The 17,658-nt window shown below is 39.5% G+C and overlaps 1 protein-coding gene across 3 annotated transcripts in view; it reads left to right on the top strand.

Annotated features, from left to right (window-relative positions):
* Window positions 1–17,658, top strand: part of SHROOM1 (shroom family member 1) — a 214,481-nt gene that overhangs the window by 149,940 nt on the left and 46,883 nt on the right. For all 3 annotated transcript variants that reach the window (XM_085618060.1, XM_085618061.1, XM_085618062.1), the window contains exons 3-4: window positions 2,935–2,999; window positions 14,282–14,959. In XM_085618060.1, the coding sequence (XP_085474186.1) occupies window positions 2,935–2,999; window positions 14,282–14,959 (743 nt within the window). The remainder of the gene's footprint in view (window positions 1–2,934; window positions 3,000–14,281; window positions 14,960–17,658) is intronic.

Raw genomic sequence — 17,658 nt, 5'->3', positions numbered from 1 at the left:
TGGGACCTCCAACCCTATCCAAAAACTGGTTTGTTCCATCATCATATGCCATTCCAAATCCTCATTAAAGATTTAACAGTCGATAAGTAAGTAAATCTTTGCATATCATAATTGTACAGGGCACCCTAGCACTGTTTGTTCTGGTCAGTGAGCCAAACGCTGGATCTTTCTCTACCCAATACTCAATTTTCATTGAATTCTCTGGCTTACCTTGGTGCCTGGGCCCATGTGTGGAGCCCTGTCCAGTCTTTCGTCCTTGACTTTGATTAAGCACAGGTACTTCTCATGAACATCATCGGCTTGTCAAAGAAGTGTGCGCTTACGTCAAATTAGAAGTCTGAATATGTTTATGAACAAAAAGAAAATTGGTGACTCCCAGACAAGGGGATCCCCTAGCATTCCGTGAGCATAAAGCCAAGCCCACGTACAGAATGCAAATTAATATATGTTTATGCTCATTGCTCCAATTGAGATCCTGTGACAAAAGTGAAAGAAAGGATCTATGAAAAAATGGAAATTGCGGCTAGTACCTAATCGATCTTCAAACTGAAACAAAAATGTAAACTTTCAGAGCTGGGCTAGCTTTTCAAGACTGTTGTTTACAATGACAGACATGAGAGTGAGGCATTGCATGTCAGAGATGGACATAAGCTGGTAGCATCGGTTTAGCGTTGACCAAAAATATGTCTGCTGCTACTACAGTTACAGTAGGGCAATAGTTGTAAATTCTACTCTTGGATCATGGATCCTTCTTCAGTAATGATACACCAAGAAATTCAGCCTCTGACAAGAATAAAATACCCCAAACTGGAGCTTAGGCTTGGAATGGGAACACAAATTACTGGTACAATATCTAGAAAAAGAAGAATCCAATACTGCTACCTTGGCCATCAATGGGAAAGTTGATCACTTAATAGTGGTCCAGTTAGCGAAGCACAAAGTACTGAATTTCTGAGAAGACTCCAATATTGAATCCTGTGTCTTGAATGAGAACTTCTGTAGTACTGGAGTCTAGAGCAGATGTGGAAACACCCACTGCTAGATATTGGGAACTCGCTTAATTGGTCATTAGGTGATGAATGTAGGCATTCAGTACAGTATCCTTGGTCAAGAATAGAACCACTCATACTGGATCTTTGGCAACAAATGGGAACATCAAAAAAGGGAGTCATTCAAGAAATGTTAACATTTATTTTGAAAGAAGGGTCCCAAAGAAGAACAAATAGAACCCACAGTTAGATGCCATGTGAAGTATCATGAAAATCATTTTGATTAGCTTGTTGAGATACCTGAGAGGTGATTCAACAAACATTAACATCTAAAAAGAGGTAAAAATAAGTTATACGTGTGTTCCTTTGAGTCCCAGCAACTTGTGAATTCACAGCCTCAAAGACCAGATCATGCTATCAAAAACATTGGAGCAGAAGCCTATGATTTTTCTTTTAGTTGAGCGAATCACAGGCCAAATGTATTTTTGCTAAACAACATTTTAATTGATATCAGGGAAGAGATCCTTCCTGCAAGGGCCAAATATACTGGTTGTGCCTTTATTCTTCTAGGTGCGAGTGCAGCTTTTGTTAACCTTGACCTTAGCATTCTCTTCTCTCTGCCGGAGAGTACGTTTGAGTTGGGTGTTTTACTTCCGTGGTTCATGTCATAGAGAACGACAAAACAACGTGCTTTGGCTGAATGTTATAAAAAACACAGGATCCTACTATAATTTCCATGAATCTCACTTGTTGATCTCCTTTGTGATCCATAGCAAAACACCTGTCAGGATTTTTTTTTTATCACAGTCATCCTTTGCGGCATAAGACATTGAAATATAAAATATTGGTGGGCCTCCTCAATACGCTGCAGCTCAATGCCAATAAATGTAGTATTGATTATGAATGCTCTCAGTTGATTTGTAGCGAAGAGTTTATTAGAGTGAAGCCCACGACCAGGAAGACAGACCTGTAAGTGTCAACATACAGTAGCAACTATCTCAGTTAAGAACAATAACTACTCTACTACGAGACTCTCGGTTTTAAATTCCAAGGTATCATACATGTAAGGTTAAAAGGTAAGAATTACTAGTGAAAAAGAATACGTTATTGACTACATCTTCACATGCCACACCAAACTCTGGACATACTCTAGTCTCACTCTCTAGGATCTCTTCCCAGCTCTTCAATCATAGAAAGTCAGGAATCATTTTCAATCCCCAGCTGTCCACACGAGTCAACAGTGAGACCAAGAATGTGTTCCCATCTCTGCCTTCTGAAGTACAGCTCTTGACCCAATTGCTCTCATTTTGCCGTGGATTTCTCATAAATCGATTACTGCATTGGAGTTTATGGAGGTCTGTCTACAAAAAAACACATGTAAACTACAAAGAGCACATACCTTCACTGCTTTCCCATGGTTCAGATCACTTAATTCCGGGTATAAATTCCTCCCTTTTGATGCCATTCAAAGACCTGAATTTAAAAGTGTTTCATTGGTACAAAGAACTTTGCAAGGCACAGGTCAGGATAAGACTACTGGTCTTGAATGACTTTCATGCTGGCTTTAGTCTCTGGCACTCTTTTTCCTTGTGTAAATGTTCTGAGAGCTAGTTATAAAAACAATAAATAAACAAAAATATCCCAGAGAGTTAACCTTTTGGTGTTGCTCTGCAAATAGCCTGTGATTGACAGGTTTGTCTCCTTAAGAGTCAAGCTCCACCTTTCATGAGTATATTTCGCTAAAACAAGTACAGTTAAGTTGATTGATAGCACTGCATATTATTCACATCGTCACAAATGGCAAACTTTAATGACAAGTGCTATACAAAAAAGTCACTATGTTATGTATTATTATTATTAATGGGTTTTTTTTATTATTAAGAGTCTGCACGTGTATCAAACCACTCCTGAGTCCACTCCTGAGTCTGTCTTCTTTATATTTCAGATCTCTCCTAGAAGCTCTGCATTTACAGTATTTGCTCACAATTCTGATATGAACACAAAAGTGGGGTAAGTTCTAACTTCTGTAAAAATGTTCCAACCAGGACTGTTGACTTTCATCAAATGGTTTTATGTGGACTGGTTTCAATGTATGTAGGAGAGGAGAAATCGAAATCAAGTTTTATGATTGGTCATATTACTATAATGTGACAATGCAGAAATGTCCCGCAAGGCATGCTTTTCCAGCTGTGACACTCAAGGTCATAACTCAGTCAGTGACACTCCAGGGCTGTAAATCTCAAATTTCCCAACTAAAAAAGCAGTGGGTTGCAGGGTGGAGGGGTGAGCTGACCAAGATGGAGTATGAAGTGTTTCCATGAGAATCAGTGTCCATACTGATTTGCACTAGGTTGGCCTGTCTAGAGTGGCACAGTGGGAGAAAACAATGGGGTGGAAAGCTATCCATAGGGATTAACACTGGTTAGACTATTTAAAAGCATTCATGCCATCACCTTTTTAGTGTTGGATTAACAGGAGTATGCTTGGAAACCTAAGACTGGCGCCGCTTTCCAAATCCTACTACTGCCAGTGTTTGTGAATTCCAAAAAGCATTTCATTTGCAACCATTCAAGGAGTACTTCTGTGAGAGCAGCCTTACTATTTCTTTGGTAAACTAGTCACTATATGGACCTGATTCACCGAGATAACTTCCACTGTTTAGTCATTTACGCTTTTTAGGAAGTTTACTACTTTTGACTATTCACAAAATCAGAGTGGAAATTTACTACAAAAGTGTAACTTGTATATCTCCAACAAATTGAAAAGCCTGTGGGCTATTCACAATTGCATTTTGTAGTATGTTTTGTAGTACCTTAGTAGGACTGTATATGTACTACAAAATGCCATTCACAAACTGCACTTCTATAGTACTGCTGCAAAAAAAGAAAATAGTAATATTTTAGAAGTGCAGTTTGTAAATCGCATTTTGTAGTATGTTTGTACTGATATTGTAGTACTACAAAATTTACTATAAAAGGCAGTTTGTGAATAGCCACCAGGCCCTTTGTGCAAACCCTAAAGTAGTCATGTAAACCCTAAATATGGGCTAGATTCTTATTATAGATGGAGCAACATTGCAGTCTATTAAATCATTTATAAAAGGTGCTTCTACGCTGCACATACTGAACTCAAGTATTTAAAAGTGCTCTCATATGTGATAAAGTAAAAGGAGGCTCTGAAATAAAAATGTTGCCTATGATCAATCAACTTGGACAAGCAGGGAAGATTATATTGATTCCAGGTTATCCGGTTTCACATTTTGAAATTGAGCCACCAGATGCATATCTCTCTTTCTCTCTCTTTCCTGATTTACATGTCACTGTTTGGTCTTTTATTCTGGGCGTAGAACTAAAACTGACACACAAATAGACCCCACTCAGGGCTCCCTGACCCAACTACCAGGCCAAGAATGCATGTATTTGGGGGAGGAGGGGTCACCCCCCATACACCCCCCTGAAGCTACGACCCTGGTCACACTCTAACCAAAGCCAATGGGAAAACACACATTACTTGACAACCCTTTCACATTCAAAAAGCGTTGAAACTCAAACGTTAATCAGTAATTTCTGCTCATTGAACTTGAAAGAACGCATAACTTTCTTTTGCTGGGTATTTTGGAAAAAGATTTACACAATGATTTGAGAGCTCCGCTCAAGTCTTAGAATAACGTCATTTGGTTATAATCCAGATTTTATTTAAATGTTCTGGGAAGATGCAAGTTTAAATATTTTTTTAAAGATTAGCACAAGGTGTATAATCTGTTTTATAAATATCTTCATTCATGTCTCAAAAGTAGTTCAAGCAATCACTGAACACGGAATGGCTACGTTTCTGGTCCCAAATTGCCATATTTCTGATATTTGGATGATAATGTTTGTCTGTAATATTTCTGGTAACAAAATACTATAGTAATATAGAACTATGTGTGCGAAATTAAAATTTGTCTGCCAAGTTTTGTTGAGTTACGTTTTGCAAATGTATTTTTTTAATAGTAATTGCCTAATAAAAGTCGTTTTTGACTGAGATGTCTTTGCAACCAACTTTTGTAGAAATGTTTCAAATTTTTTTTTTTTTTTTTTTTTTTTTTAAATTTCAAAACTTCTGGAAAAGTTTCACTAGGTTGTTGTGAAAAAAGTTTGCACACGCACGGCTACAGCATTGTTAACCTTGACCGTGTTTTACCATCCAATGCGAAATGTATTTGTGATCTGTGAAGCATTCCTTTTTGCACTCTTTCTACTGACAACATTGTATACAAAACTACATAGAGTGGACTTTAGGTCAGGCCCTTACTCCTGATGGGATGGCTTGGTTGTCTATCTCAGTTCTGCTCTTTATATGATGACTTTAGTCCGTTTTCTTGTGTTTTTCCAGCTCCTGAAGCATTTCTGTACCTTCGCTTTTGATTGGCTTAATTGTATCCTTCCACTGCTGATATCATGAACTACTTCCAGTGTTTTTTGTTGTTTCTCCCAGTTAGCGCTCCATTGGAGTGCATGCTCTGCTCTTTCCTTTGGCTCTTTCTTTCTCCCCTCCTTCCTCCTCTCACTATCCCTGCCTTCCTCCCCCTACTCGAGGAAATCCTTGGACACCCTGCGGGTTTCCCCTTGCATGATGCCAGAGATGTACTTTACTCTTCCATGGCATGGCAAGCACCAGATGGAGGCTTGATGATTCACTGGATGGTGTGCTGCAACACTTTCCTGTGCCTCTTGCTGCCCACTTTCAGATTTTTCTCTTTTCCTTCCCACCTACTCCACTCCATACATTTCACTGCTGTTTGCTTTGCCCATTAGGAATGTTTTTAAAATGTACTGGAATTGGCAAATCGGATAGAGGTGACCCCCTATCTTAAAAGTATAGAAAACAGTCTTTACATTGTTTCAATATGACCTTCAGGCTGTGGAATGGAAACCTTTTTATACTTTTAAGATGGCTATCATGTTGCGTGATGCAATAGGAAGACAATGAATTCATGCCAAATTGGTCATGTTTATAGTTCATTCAAAACATATTTCATCAAAGTATGTTCTTCTCCAAAAATATGATTTTCGTTTTATAGGTCTCGCCTGGGCAGCGCTTGCGTGGTCTTTTCGAGACATGTTGTATTCTGGATATTTTTTTTATTTTACAGAGTTTTATATAGCGCAAACTTGACCCGAATCGGGAATCAGAGCGCTTTACATAGCATCAGTTGCATTACATGAGGACACATTATATATTTTTTTTGCTAGGGACGGGGAGATTAAGCGATTTGCCCAGAATCAGAGGATGTTCAGCGTCATTGCCGAGACTCACACCCAGTTCCTCAGATTCGAGGTCCACGCCCCAGCCTCAGATTCGAGGTCCACGCCCTAGCCATTAGGCCAACTCCTCTCCCCATGGATATGGGCATGAACCTCCACCCACTTTCGACCTATCTTTTAAATTGGCTCCTGTCACTGTCCTATGTAAATGGTGGCTTTTCTTTGGTCAATGGGCTTAGTAGTCCCTCCTTAGTACTGCTTGTTCTCTTCTTGTAACCTTCTATGATGACTGCCCCTGTTACAGTGCTCTTATTTTTCATGTTAATTTAGGATACTTGGAGAGCACTCTTTTCTTTTTGCTGGCCTGGCTCTGCTCGTGCCTGTATGTTAAGCTTAGGAGGGAAACAGCCGAATCATTTGCCTTTGCTTTCCGCTTCCTGGCCACCTCGAAATCAGCACACGCTTTCTACTCTGTTAGTTTTATTTATTTCAACTTTGTGCGATGTTCCTTTTATTTTTAAATGTTATGGAGATGCGTGGCACTCAGATTTATTTAGGTTCCAGGATGGGCTTTCAACGAGGCTCTAGCCAGCCGCTACACTTGTTTAACTTCAGCTATTAAAACATTCATTTATAACCAAATCATTTGCCACTGCTTCCGCTTCACGTCCGCTATGATTTCACTTCCTGCTATGTTATTTTATGTCATTTTTATTTATTTAAACTTTGCGCAATGCTCCTTTTAATGTAAAAAAAACTATGGAGCTGCGCTGTGCCAGACTTATGTGGGTACCATGGCGTACTTTCAACGAGGCTCTAGCAAGCTGATTTAGTTGTCTAACTGCAGCTATTGAAAAGATTACATCTTTAACTGAGATTCCTTTTTAATAGTACCAAACTCACAAAAAAAGCAGCACACTTTTCCCATTTAACTCCTGTTTACCCGGCTGCATATCATTTCAAGATGGCTCTGGCACCATGAATGAAGCCCCCTTCCTGCGTACATGTTATGTTTACTTCAGGCTGAAAGGTTAACAGCTGAATCATTTGCCACTGCTTCCGCTTCACGGCTGCCTGGAGTTCGTCACACGCTTCCCGGTATGTTATTTTTATTTATTTAAACTTCGCACAAAGATCCTTTTAATTTTTAAAACCTTATGGAAATGCGCCCTGCTGAATTTATTTAGATTCCAAGGCACGCTTTCAACGAGGCTCTAGCGAGCCGCTTTAGTTGTCGAGCTTGAGTTATTAAAACATTGCATCCTTATCTGAGTTTACTTCTTAATAGTTCCTGAATTCACAAAAAAAAGCATTGCAAATAAAATATGTCTCACATTTGTTGGAGTTAATGGCATTATAAATGCCAATATGTTTTACCTAGCCGTGTTGCAGGGTGCAGTACCATATGTGGCCAAAAGAGGTCCTATTGGACCTCTTTTGGCCACATATGGGACTGCACTAAGTCTCACATTTGTTGGAGTTAATGGCATTATAAATGCCAATATGTTTTACCTAGCCATGTTGGAAGGTGCAGTACCATACGTGGCCAAAAGAGAAAAAGATTGGCATTTATAATGCCAATAACTCCAACTCCAACAAATACTAGACCTATTGCATTTACAATGCAATAGGTCTCGCTTTAGTCAAATGCAGAGCTATTGCCTTTGCAAATGTAAAATTAATATGGCGGACAAACAACTTTTTTTCTATTTACAGAGTTTTGTAACAATTGCGGCATGCTGCACAGTGTGCCGCCACCATTACTACAAAAGTCAATAAATAATAGTTAAAGTAAAACAAAAAATGTTGTTTGTCCACCGTATTACTCTTCCATTTGCTAAGCCAATGGCTCTGCATTTAACTAATACCAGACCTATTGCATTGCAAATGCTTGTTTAATTGTTTTCGGCCCTGTGGACTGTGGGGACAGAATGTGGGTATATTTATAGTTGCTTTAAAACTGATGGAGACCATACAACAGAGTGGGAAAAAGACCACAAACTAGCTCCACCACAACAGATTATCACCAATTTCCCTAATATGGAGAGGAAGGATCTAGAAGTTTTATTGGAGATGGTGAAATCTGGCTCATCCTTGGACACAGCACCTCCACATATTCTTGAAACAGTAACACCCATTATTGCACTGATCTTAACGACAATCATGAACCAGTCACTATAAACAGGCATAGTCCCAGTGGCTTGGAAACACGCTGTGATAAAGCATCTATTGAAAAAAGCCAATGCAGATCAACCAGAAAACTTTCGCCCCATCTCCTTGCTACCATTTGTTGGCAAGATATTAAAGAAACATGTCAACAAAAATCTGTCAGATTTTCTAGAAACAAACCAATGACTTCACTCCACACAGATGGGTTTCAGGGCACAACACAGTACAGAAACCGCCCTGCTGGTTGGAGTGGAGGAGCTAAGACAATCATTGGACCAGGGAAAACCAGCTGCATTGATCTTATTAGATCTGAGCGCGGCTTTTGATACGGTGGATCACCGTATATTACGCAGAAGGCTTTCAGACATAGGGATCAGGAACATGGTGCTCAAATGGTTGACATCGTTCCTAAGTGATTGCACATTTCAGGTACAGGAAAATACCACTCCTTCCAAAACCATGTCTCTAAAGTGTGGCGTTCCACAGGGCTTGTCATTGAACCCAACACTTCTTAATGTTTATGTTAAGCCGCTTGCTGAGATTGGGCTGGAATTTGATATATCCATGACTTCGTATGCCGATGATATGCAGCTGGTTATCTCCCTGGATCCAAAAAACTGCAGGGGTGGCGAGAGACTATCCTCCTGTTTGGTAAAGGTCAAAGAGTGGATGACGACAAGTTGCTTAAAGTTAAATGGTGACAAAACAGAGCTACTACTCCTTGGAAATAAAGCAATACCCAGGTCTATCATAGACTGGCCTGTGTCCCTAGGTAATCCACCCACTCCCACAGAAACAGTGAAAAACCTAGGATTTTGGCTAGAAACTGATCTCTCTATGATGACACAGGCCAAGAAGGTCACAGCAACTTGCTTTGGAATGCTCAGAAGCCTGCGGAAAATACTAGATAGACTCCCCATACAACTAAGGAGGACATTGGTCCATTCTCTAGTCACCCCGCGACTGGACTATGGAAACTCATTATTCTTGGGGGCACCTAAATATGTCACCCAGAGACTGCAAGTGGCCCAGAATGTAGCAGCAAGGCTGCTGTGTAACATCCGGATACGAGAGTCAGTAAAAAAGCATTTATTTAGACTCCACTAGCTCCCGGTAGAAGCCAGAATAAAATTCAAGGCACTGGTTATTATTCATAGAGCACGGCATAATAGAGGCCCAAAAAAAGTTGGGAGGCTAGTTTCTCCCTACATCCCAAAGAGGCCGTTGCGATCCAGTATGGAAGAACGCCTAAAACAGACAAAGGTCAGTAGGGAGAAATGGGGAGGAAGATCCTTCTCCCATCTAGCCCCCAAACTCTGGAACTCTTTGCTGTTAGAACACAGACTGATAGACAAAGAATTAGAGTTTCGCAGAGAGATCCAGACTTGGCTGTTTAATCAATACATTTAAGACATGGTTTGGCCCGTATTCAGTACCTGACCGCGCAGCCCTGGGAAGACTTAGGGCAGCCATGCGCTCTACAAATCCCAATAATAATAATAACAACAAGCATTCGTTCATGAGGACCACATTCTTTTCATGCTGTTTTGTTGAGCGCAAGGCCCACAAGTCTGAGCCCATGAGGCCTAGCCTAGCCACTTGACTGGAGCTAGCATAACAGCCCACCCTGTCAGTGGGAGACTGGGCAGGGGCTAGTATACAGATCTCTTAGCCATGCTGAAGCAGCAGCAGTGCCCACGGTGGCTGGACTATATGATGTCAAGTCCAGACTTTTTAAGTCAGGGTTTCCTATCCACAGGACCTTTTTCATTCCACAACTTGTGCTCCAGGGTCCATTTATCATCTTTGATGGTAGCAAGCAGATCTTAATTTCATATAAAAAGCTGGGCTAAATTTTGAAGGGTTCTGAAAGCCATTTCTTGGAGATCAAGATGGTCGGCGTCTGAACATAGCAACATGGAACTGGATTGCCTGGTTTTCACTCCAATGAGGCAGGCATGGATTCTAAGCATTCACAGTCCCATGATCAGCTGGGTCTAGTTGTTTAGTGGATTATTGCTTCCACTGCAAGAATCTGTGTTTGATCTGCTGATCAGGGTTTCAGATCAGGACTGTTCTTCTTAACCTTTCATCATTCTAAGGTCAGTACAATAAGCACCATTGAAATGGTTAACCTTGAACATTTTTGATTTGTTAGTAGTATACCCGGTAGGAATAACATGCAGTTTAAAAAAATGCCTGTTGTATTAAATTGTATTATCTATGAATTTGACATCCGTGTGAGTATCCATCAGAATCGATATGTCCCATTACGTTTTAATATAGCTGCAGTGCTTCCAATTTTAAGAGTCACCAAGCATACTCGGCTTTGGGAAGTTTTGACTAATGTTTGTCATGGAGTTGTAGAAGGTTTTAGTAACTGTGAAACAGCACTGAAATGTCCAAGACAAAGGAGTGTGAGGTTCTGGGGTATGATTACTATGGAGTAGGAAGGATTCACAATATATGATGGGTGAGAATGCACAATGTCTCTGCATGCTATGGTGGTGCCTTACATTCTTGTTTGAGGAGGCGTCTTAAGAATGATCTTCTACAATTATAACATTACGTAAGATAGTAAAATAATTTTTCCTACTCCACTACATTAGAAAAGTATCTTCACCATATTTTTCTATTATTTCACTTCCTTTATCCTTGCTTTTTCGGGTGAAAACTACGGAGAACACTCTCATCGAAGGGTGAGATACCACACAACAGATAAATGAAAGAGGTCTAGAGAAAATATGTTTGCATTACCTCACCATATTTTTCAATTAGTTTGTGTATTTTGTTTTTATTCACCACCAACATGGTGGCTGATAATTAGAACCCGCGTTGATGGGGTACGCTGTTAGAAATTAATGTGAAGCGGAAAATAATGTGAAGCGGTTAACAAAATTGGACCACCTTCATCTTGTTGGTCAGCACTTCTCGTGACAGAAAAGAGGCTATGGTTTGCCTCCATGAAGTTAAGTCATCCTCACATATGCTGGGGCCGATGGAAACATAAGCTGGTGTCCGGACCTACATAATCCAACATTCGGGAGCTGTGGGAATCCACGTAGGTTTGTGGTGGGGCTCGATCCTTGATGGCGTGAGTCAGACATATGTCCATAGTCCGTTGGGCAGGACATTTTTACAGACTTAGTATGAAAAGTTCTGCTCCGTTTCTTGTATATGAATATTGTTTTATCTTAGAATGTGTGACATATCGACCGTCTTACCCGTAACCTCTCATGCAGCTAATTAAATTAAATGCCCTGAGAAAAGAAGTTATCACTTGAAGTCTAGGGACTCTTTAAATGTCATTTTCACGGTCCTCCCGGCTCTAATAATAAACAGCGGTGAGGCTCAAGGGGTTCCCAAACTTCCAGGGGACCCCAACTCATCAATGCGGCCCTGTTCAGTCCAAGTTCAATTAATATCTGTGAGATATGGGAGACTTGGGGTCCTCATCACATTCTGCAGGGGGTAGGGCTTTCATTTTGCTTGAAGCCGCTGCTAAATAATGTGTCTATTTCAGCATTGATATAGATATGGTGGAGGCAGAACATTTACTGTAGCCTGATTGTACATGTAAAACAAAATAGGTTATATGATTGTGTGAATAGCCGAGTGGGTGTGCCTTTACATTATCATTTCTTTTTTCGACGTTGAAAACTATCACTATTCGCAACACTGAGAGAATCAGTTTCGCATGACAGTGTGCAGTGACACACAGGTGGGTTATAACTAGGGCTCCCGGTTTTATGGTATTTACTTTTTTGCCATTTCCGTCTGTATTTATCCATATTTATTTTTTGCTAATTTTATCTGTATTTATCCATATTTATTTGGGTTTTGTGGAAAAATTAAGCTGAAACTGGTGTATTTCCGCATTTATTTACCCGATAAATATGCACTCATGCTTGACTGCCTGCCAGGTTTCAGTGCTGTGAACACCCGCAGAAGATAAATCTATTCACTTATATGAAAATGTGCAAACTTCGGTGCATACCATGTGCATATTTACTGCTTTTAAAGCCTCTTTACTAAAATGTCCTTCTTTTTTAACCCCCTTACCTATCAATCTATACATCTACTGGCCTGGCAGACAGAATTTAGAATTAATCAAAAAGCAACCCAATTTCCGTTTTTATCCACATTTTAAGATAAATACAGAGAAAAAAAAACAAAGTTTTCTGTCTGTATTTATCTGTAAAAATCAGTAAAAACGGAAAACAGGGAGCCTTAGTTATAACCCAAATAACTGAAAATTTGTATCTGTTTTTTTAGAACTTATAAATACGGGAAATACCAGACTACAAAAGATCTGGTTTGAGTATGCATGAGTGCGTGCATGATATGATTGTGGTAAAGTTCACTATGTAGATCGAAGTACAATATTGGGTAACTGAATGGTCCAGATGAAAGTAGACTGACCTGTTTAGGGATTAACTATCAGCTGAAACATGTCGATCGATGGATGTAAGAAGCATTGAGTCTCCATACACATACAGTCTTTTGTTTCTAAACTGTTCCTATATGACCATTCATTAAATTGCCTGATATAGGGAACACTTGGAGGCATTTTAGCTCTCTCAGTTTTGTAGGTCACACTAACGTGTCTCTTCATAAAAGGAAAGTGCTCCCCACGACAGTAGGGTTGAGTTCGTCCCCGGTACACAGTTTAGTCTACCAGGTGAGGACTCTGTGATCAAGCATGCCACAGAGAGTGATGTGGGTGACAGTATGTTAAGAAATAGCCCCCCACCCCCCATATCTTCTGTCTCGGAGGCTACCTGTCCTGGTCTATTCATTAATGGGTAACTGAGGAATCCCTCTTGAAGATATATCCTCACTACTCCCTGATTGACTGACCATACATCAGGAGCACTACAAGATTAAGTCACACCTAGTGATTCCCCAAACGTTGTGAATAGGGCCATTGTGTCCATGTGTGCAAACGGCTGCAAATGAGGTAATCCCTACATACTCATTTTAAAAAGAAAAATGTGTGTCTGTTTGTGTATATTCTAACTCTGGGTGTCTAGTAAATATTAAGGTCTCCTGTAGGAATGACATGGTAAATGCATGCAAAGAATAGGTTTATACAGAGGAGCCGTATCCTCTTACCATATTTGAAGCAATATTTTGTTTTGTTTCTAGGAGCAAACAATTGCGCCCTTGCCGTAGGTGTACCATTAGGCTGCATAGTGCCGGGTTTCCACAGCATCAGCCATGGCTAAGATTCATATGCTCTTAGGATATTTGTTCTTGAGCATTGGTATTTACTCTAAATGAGAACCGGGGCTATCTAGTTTTCCCAAAACGTACAACGCTTTTTAGTCTGAAGCGAAGTCTTCACTCGTAGGTGATGGTCACTTTCCATGTGCCTCTTCTCCCTATTTAATTATTTTATCGATTTTTACCTCCCTTCCTCGAAGATTTTTGCATGCATGGGCCACTCTTTCTGAAGACCATTGTCCTTAAGTTGCTTCTAAACCCTCTCCGCCACTCAGAGGTTTTAACCCTTGAACCCATATTCTATAGTTCCCCTTTCACTGAAATATGCTCCACTGTACCACTGTCTTTATACTTCTGTGACATTTAGATATCTTTAGAATCGTTTAGCAGCTCACTTTAAAGCACTTGCCTTTTCACTTAAAAGTATCTCCAGCCAGAAACAGCCTAGTATGGAAGTTGACTGACTCTCTGCTCACTAACTCACATCGAATCAGTACCTTTTTTACTACGTTTCACTCACTTCTAGTCCTGTACGTCTTCTTCCTCACCTTGAATGGAATTTCATGGTCTGGTAAATAATCCTGGTTTATTTTATATATGCCATTTTTAAAAATGTACTCTTAAATTTAATGCATTTTATTGAATTTCTAGGTCTCTTGCAGCATCAGAAGAAGGGATAGACCGATTCTTCACTGGAAAACAAAGTGTTTGTTCCATCCGAGGGAGAGGAAAGTCCATGGAAGAAATTGGGACTTCTGAAACCGTGCATCTTTCAGTGTTGAGCCTGAGCACAGACCAGCTTCACCGCAAGGAAGACCAGGGTGTATCACCAGTACTTTGCCCTCCACTGGCCAAGCCAGCAACAGCTGAGAACTATCAAATCAGTTTGGAACACAGCCCTGAAAAGAGATATGAATTCCTGCCTAGGCACACCACCAGTGAAGACACGGTGGGACTGTGCAGTCTTGACTTGAGAAACTCAGCATTCCAAAGGTACTCGCGCACCATACAGCCTGGTGGCACAGTATCAAATGCCGATACTTCACCCTCACGTGCACCATCTGCTGTATGTGTGCCACAGGCTTCAGAACTAGATCCGGCGACTCCATCACAGTCTCTGCCAACCATTTCTCTTGTTGAAGAAGATGACGTTTTCCTCCAAGATAGCTCCCCCAACAAGGATATCCCCCTTGAGACACCTCATCGGTTTCATACACATGCTGCTGAACTATGCTCAAAGGGTGCGGAGTACTCACAGGTGTCACCAAATCAATTTTCGTGTCTCATTACCACTATTGATGAAGGGGCGGCAGTCAGGCACACTCCAAGGTAATGTTTGTCACTATTTATTTGTAATGGTTGGTTGCACGTTTTCTCTGAGATCTGTGTCTATGTTGAAATTACAACTTAATAGTGTTTTTAAAAATTTTGTATGCTCATTATTAAAATTACATTTAAAGAAAACTCTTTAAATTCAAATATAAAAGAGCGCAATGCAAATTAACTTGGTACGCGTTCCTTTTTAGATCAGCTCATGCGTGAATGCGTAGGCATAGCGCCATCAAAAATTGTTTCTATGTGGCAGGATACTACTGTACACTAATCCTTTAAGTATCTGTAAAAATATCTCTGAGATGTAAGTCATCTGCAGAGATTCCTCACAGGCCCAAAGGCACCAAAAAAAGAGTGTTTATTTTTACACGTGCAGGGATGGACACGGTGAGCTGGACATAAGAACTTTGAAAGGAACTGGTGATCTGCTTCTTACAGGATAAACAATACCTATTGCATATGCTAACTCAAGAATAACGTTTTTCAGACTTTGCATGCACTAAGAACTTGCCCAACTTTGGCAACATTTTCCCTACAAAAGCCTTAACACATCTAAATAGTATGCTATTGTTTATAACATTTACACTCTGCACCATTTTATATTATTTGTGTCCTGATGTGCGGGAAGAATTGGTCTCTAGAATTTGAACTCATGTTTCAAATGAAGATCTGATCAATTATTTATAATGTAGTAGCACAAGCCCTTTATATATTGATACTCTAGCACCCTACTGGCTACCACAATGCCTCTTACATTGCTAGCTACCTTATCATTCGATAGTGACCCCTTCTGTTCCTTTCTCATTTGTGATCATGAGTAACTTGGCCTCTGACTTGTTGCATTCCTTTCCATTTGTTTTTTTCACAAATAACTTTTCCGGTTGTTAGCATAGGACCTCAACTGCATACTCTAATCTTACCTTCAAACATTGGTGACACCTGGAAATAGCCAAAATGTGCTTTCCCTTTACTCATGAGGAGTTTGAGTACAGGTAATCTTCTCAAATTTCCACTACACAATGGGCCACAATCCTTATAGGAGATTTACTTCAGTTTATTACATGAATACAACAATGAATTCTGCATCCTGAAATACAAATATTTTACTCTTTGAAAGCTCATAGAATTCCAGATAGGAAGATTCTTCTTAGAAATTGAAGCAAAATAGCACAAGAGCCTTTGGCAGATTGAGTGACTCACAATCTGTGAACTTCTTTCACCTGAACACATATGCTTTATTCAATATCCATGTGTAAAATCAGCTGGATAGAGCATTGTTCACCTGGAGTAGATGGCCCAAAAAAATAATTCCACCAGAAATTCTCAAAATTGAAACAGACACTTAGAAACCAAGAGAAGAATCTTAAAGTTGCCGGCATTCCAGACCATTATTAAATCCGTCTGTTAAGATATTGAAGAAGGTATGAAAGAACTGTGCTAGGGTTTACTATGTACTAATCAGTATAACTTTTCTTAAATGTGTTTGCAAAAACAATGAATGGGAAATTGCATCAAATGCTATTTTTTCTTTAGTAAGGGAATAAAAATATGAACGTTATTACTTTTTTGATAAACAAAGTTGGGGAGTAAGCCCATATATCTTAAGATATGGGTTGATCAAAGGTAGTTTTGATGGTAATGGTGTTTATTTATTCATCCATTTCTATATTTTTTTAATTTAAAGGACTATTGAAAACCAGCATCAATACATTTAGAAACAAAATTCTCAATACACAATGAAAAACTTTAAATGTCCTTAACCGAAATTATTTAATGGACAGGTACTGTCAGGTACTCATTACCTGCACTTTTTTTTAATGTGAAAAGGAAATTACAAGCTATTTTATTTTTGACACCGGTGCAATGCTTTTAATGGAAAGGTACAAGCATTTCTCAGTAACAAACAGGTACTCTAACATATTAAATACCAACACATTTGTATGTCTGTTTCAAGCACTGCTTGAATCATTAAATACATGCTTGCATCAAACAACAATTAATAAGGAAAGGATGGCCAAAGGAGATTTTAGGTTATTAGGTATGCACGAATGCAAATGGTTACACGATTCTAACGAAATATTAAAAACTGTATGATATAAAGTGCACACTTGTACAAATGTCTTAATATATATAATCCTTGAATCACATATTTTATATAAATGAGTTGTATATTCGCCCCCTATACATCCAAACCTAGCATTCAAGGGTCATGCATAAAATAATTCGCCATGTACCATAATCCTCCACAAAGACAGTAGCTGACCACAATTTCCAATTTTCTGTAATTACTGGGCATGCATCAAGAGTAACTAAAAATAATAAAACATCTAGTTTCTCCCCACACCATGCATAGTGCCCCAATAAAAACCTAGCCGTATAATTTTCAAATCTGGTGACACAGGGGAAATTGCTCAGAGCACACTAAGAGATGAGCAAGAAACACATGTTTTGTATGTTCATTTAAGTTATCACACTTCGGACATCTTCCACACTGACCTTTGGGTGCTTTCTGCTTACATAAGCAAGGGTAAAAGGAAGGTGACAAAACATAAATACTGCATTAATTTAGCATTTGAGTCCTATCGGTTCACTATGCATTAATTTAAATGCTTTCGTTGAGATTTTATTCTAATAAAGCTACTTGTGTGTAAACCATAATCCGTCGTTATGTCAAATAAGTGTTTTATTCTACTTTC

The sequence above is a fragment of the Triturus cristatus genome, chromosome 7 (genome assembly GCF_964204655.1).
Source record: "Triturus cristatus chromosome 7, aTriCri1.1, whole genome shotgun sequence".
Taxonomy (NCBI): domain Eukaryota; kingdom Metazoa; phylum Chordata; class Amphibia; order Caudata; family Salamandridae; genus Triturus; species Triturus cristatus.
The sequence above is the reverse complement of the archived record's forward strand: the minus strand, read 5'-3'. Positions and strand labels throughout refer to the sequence as shown.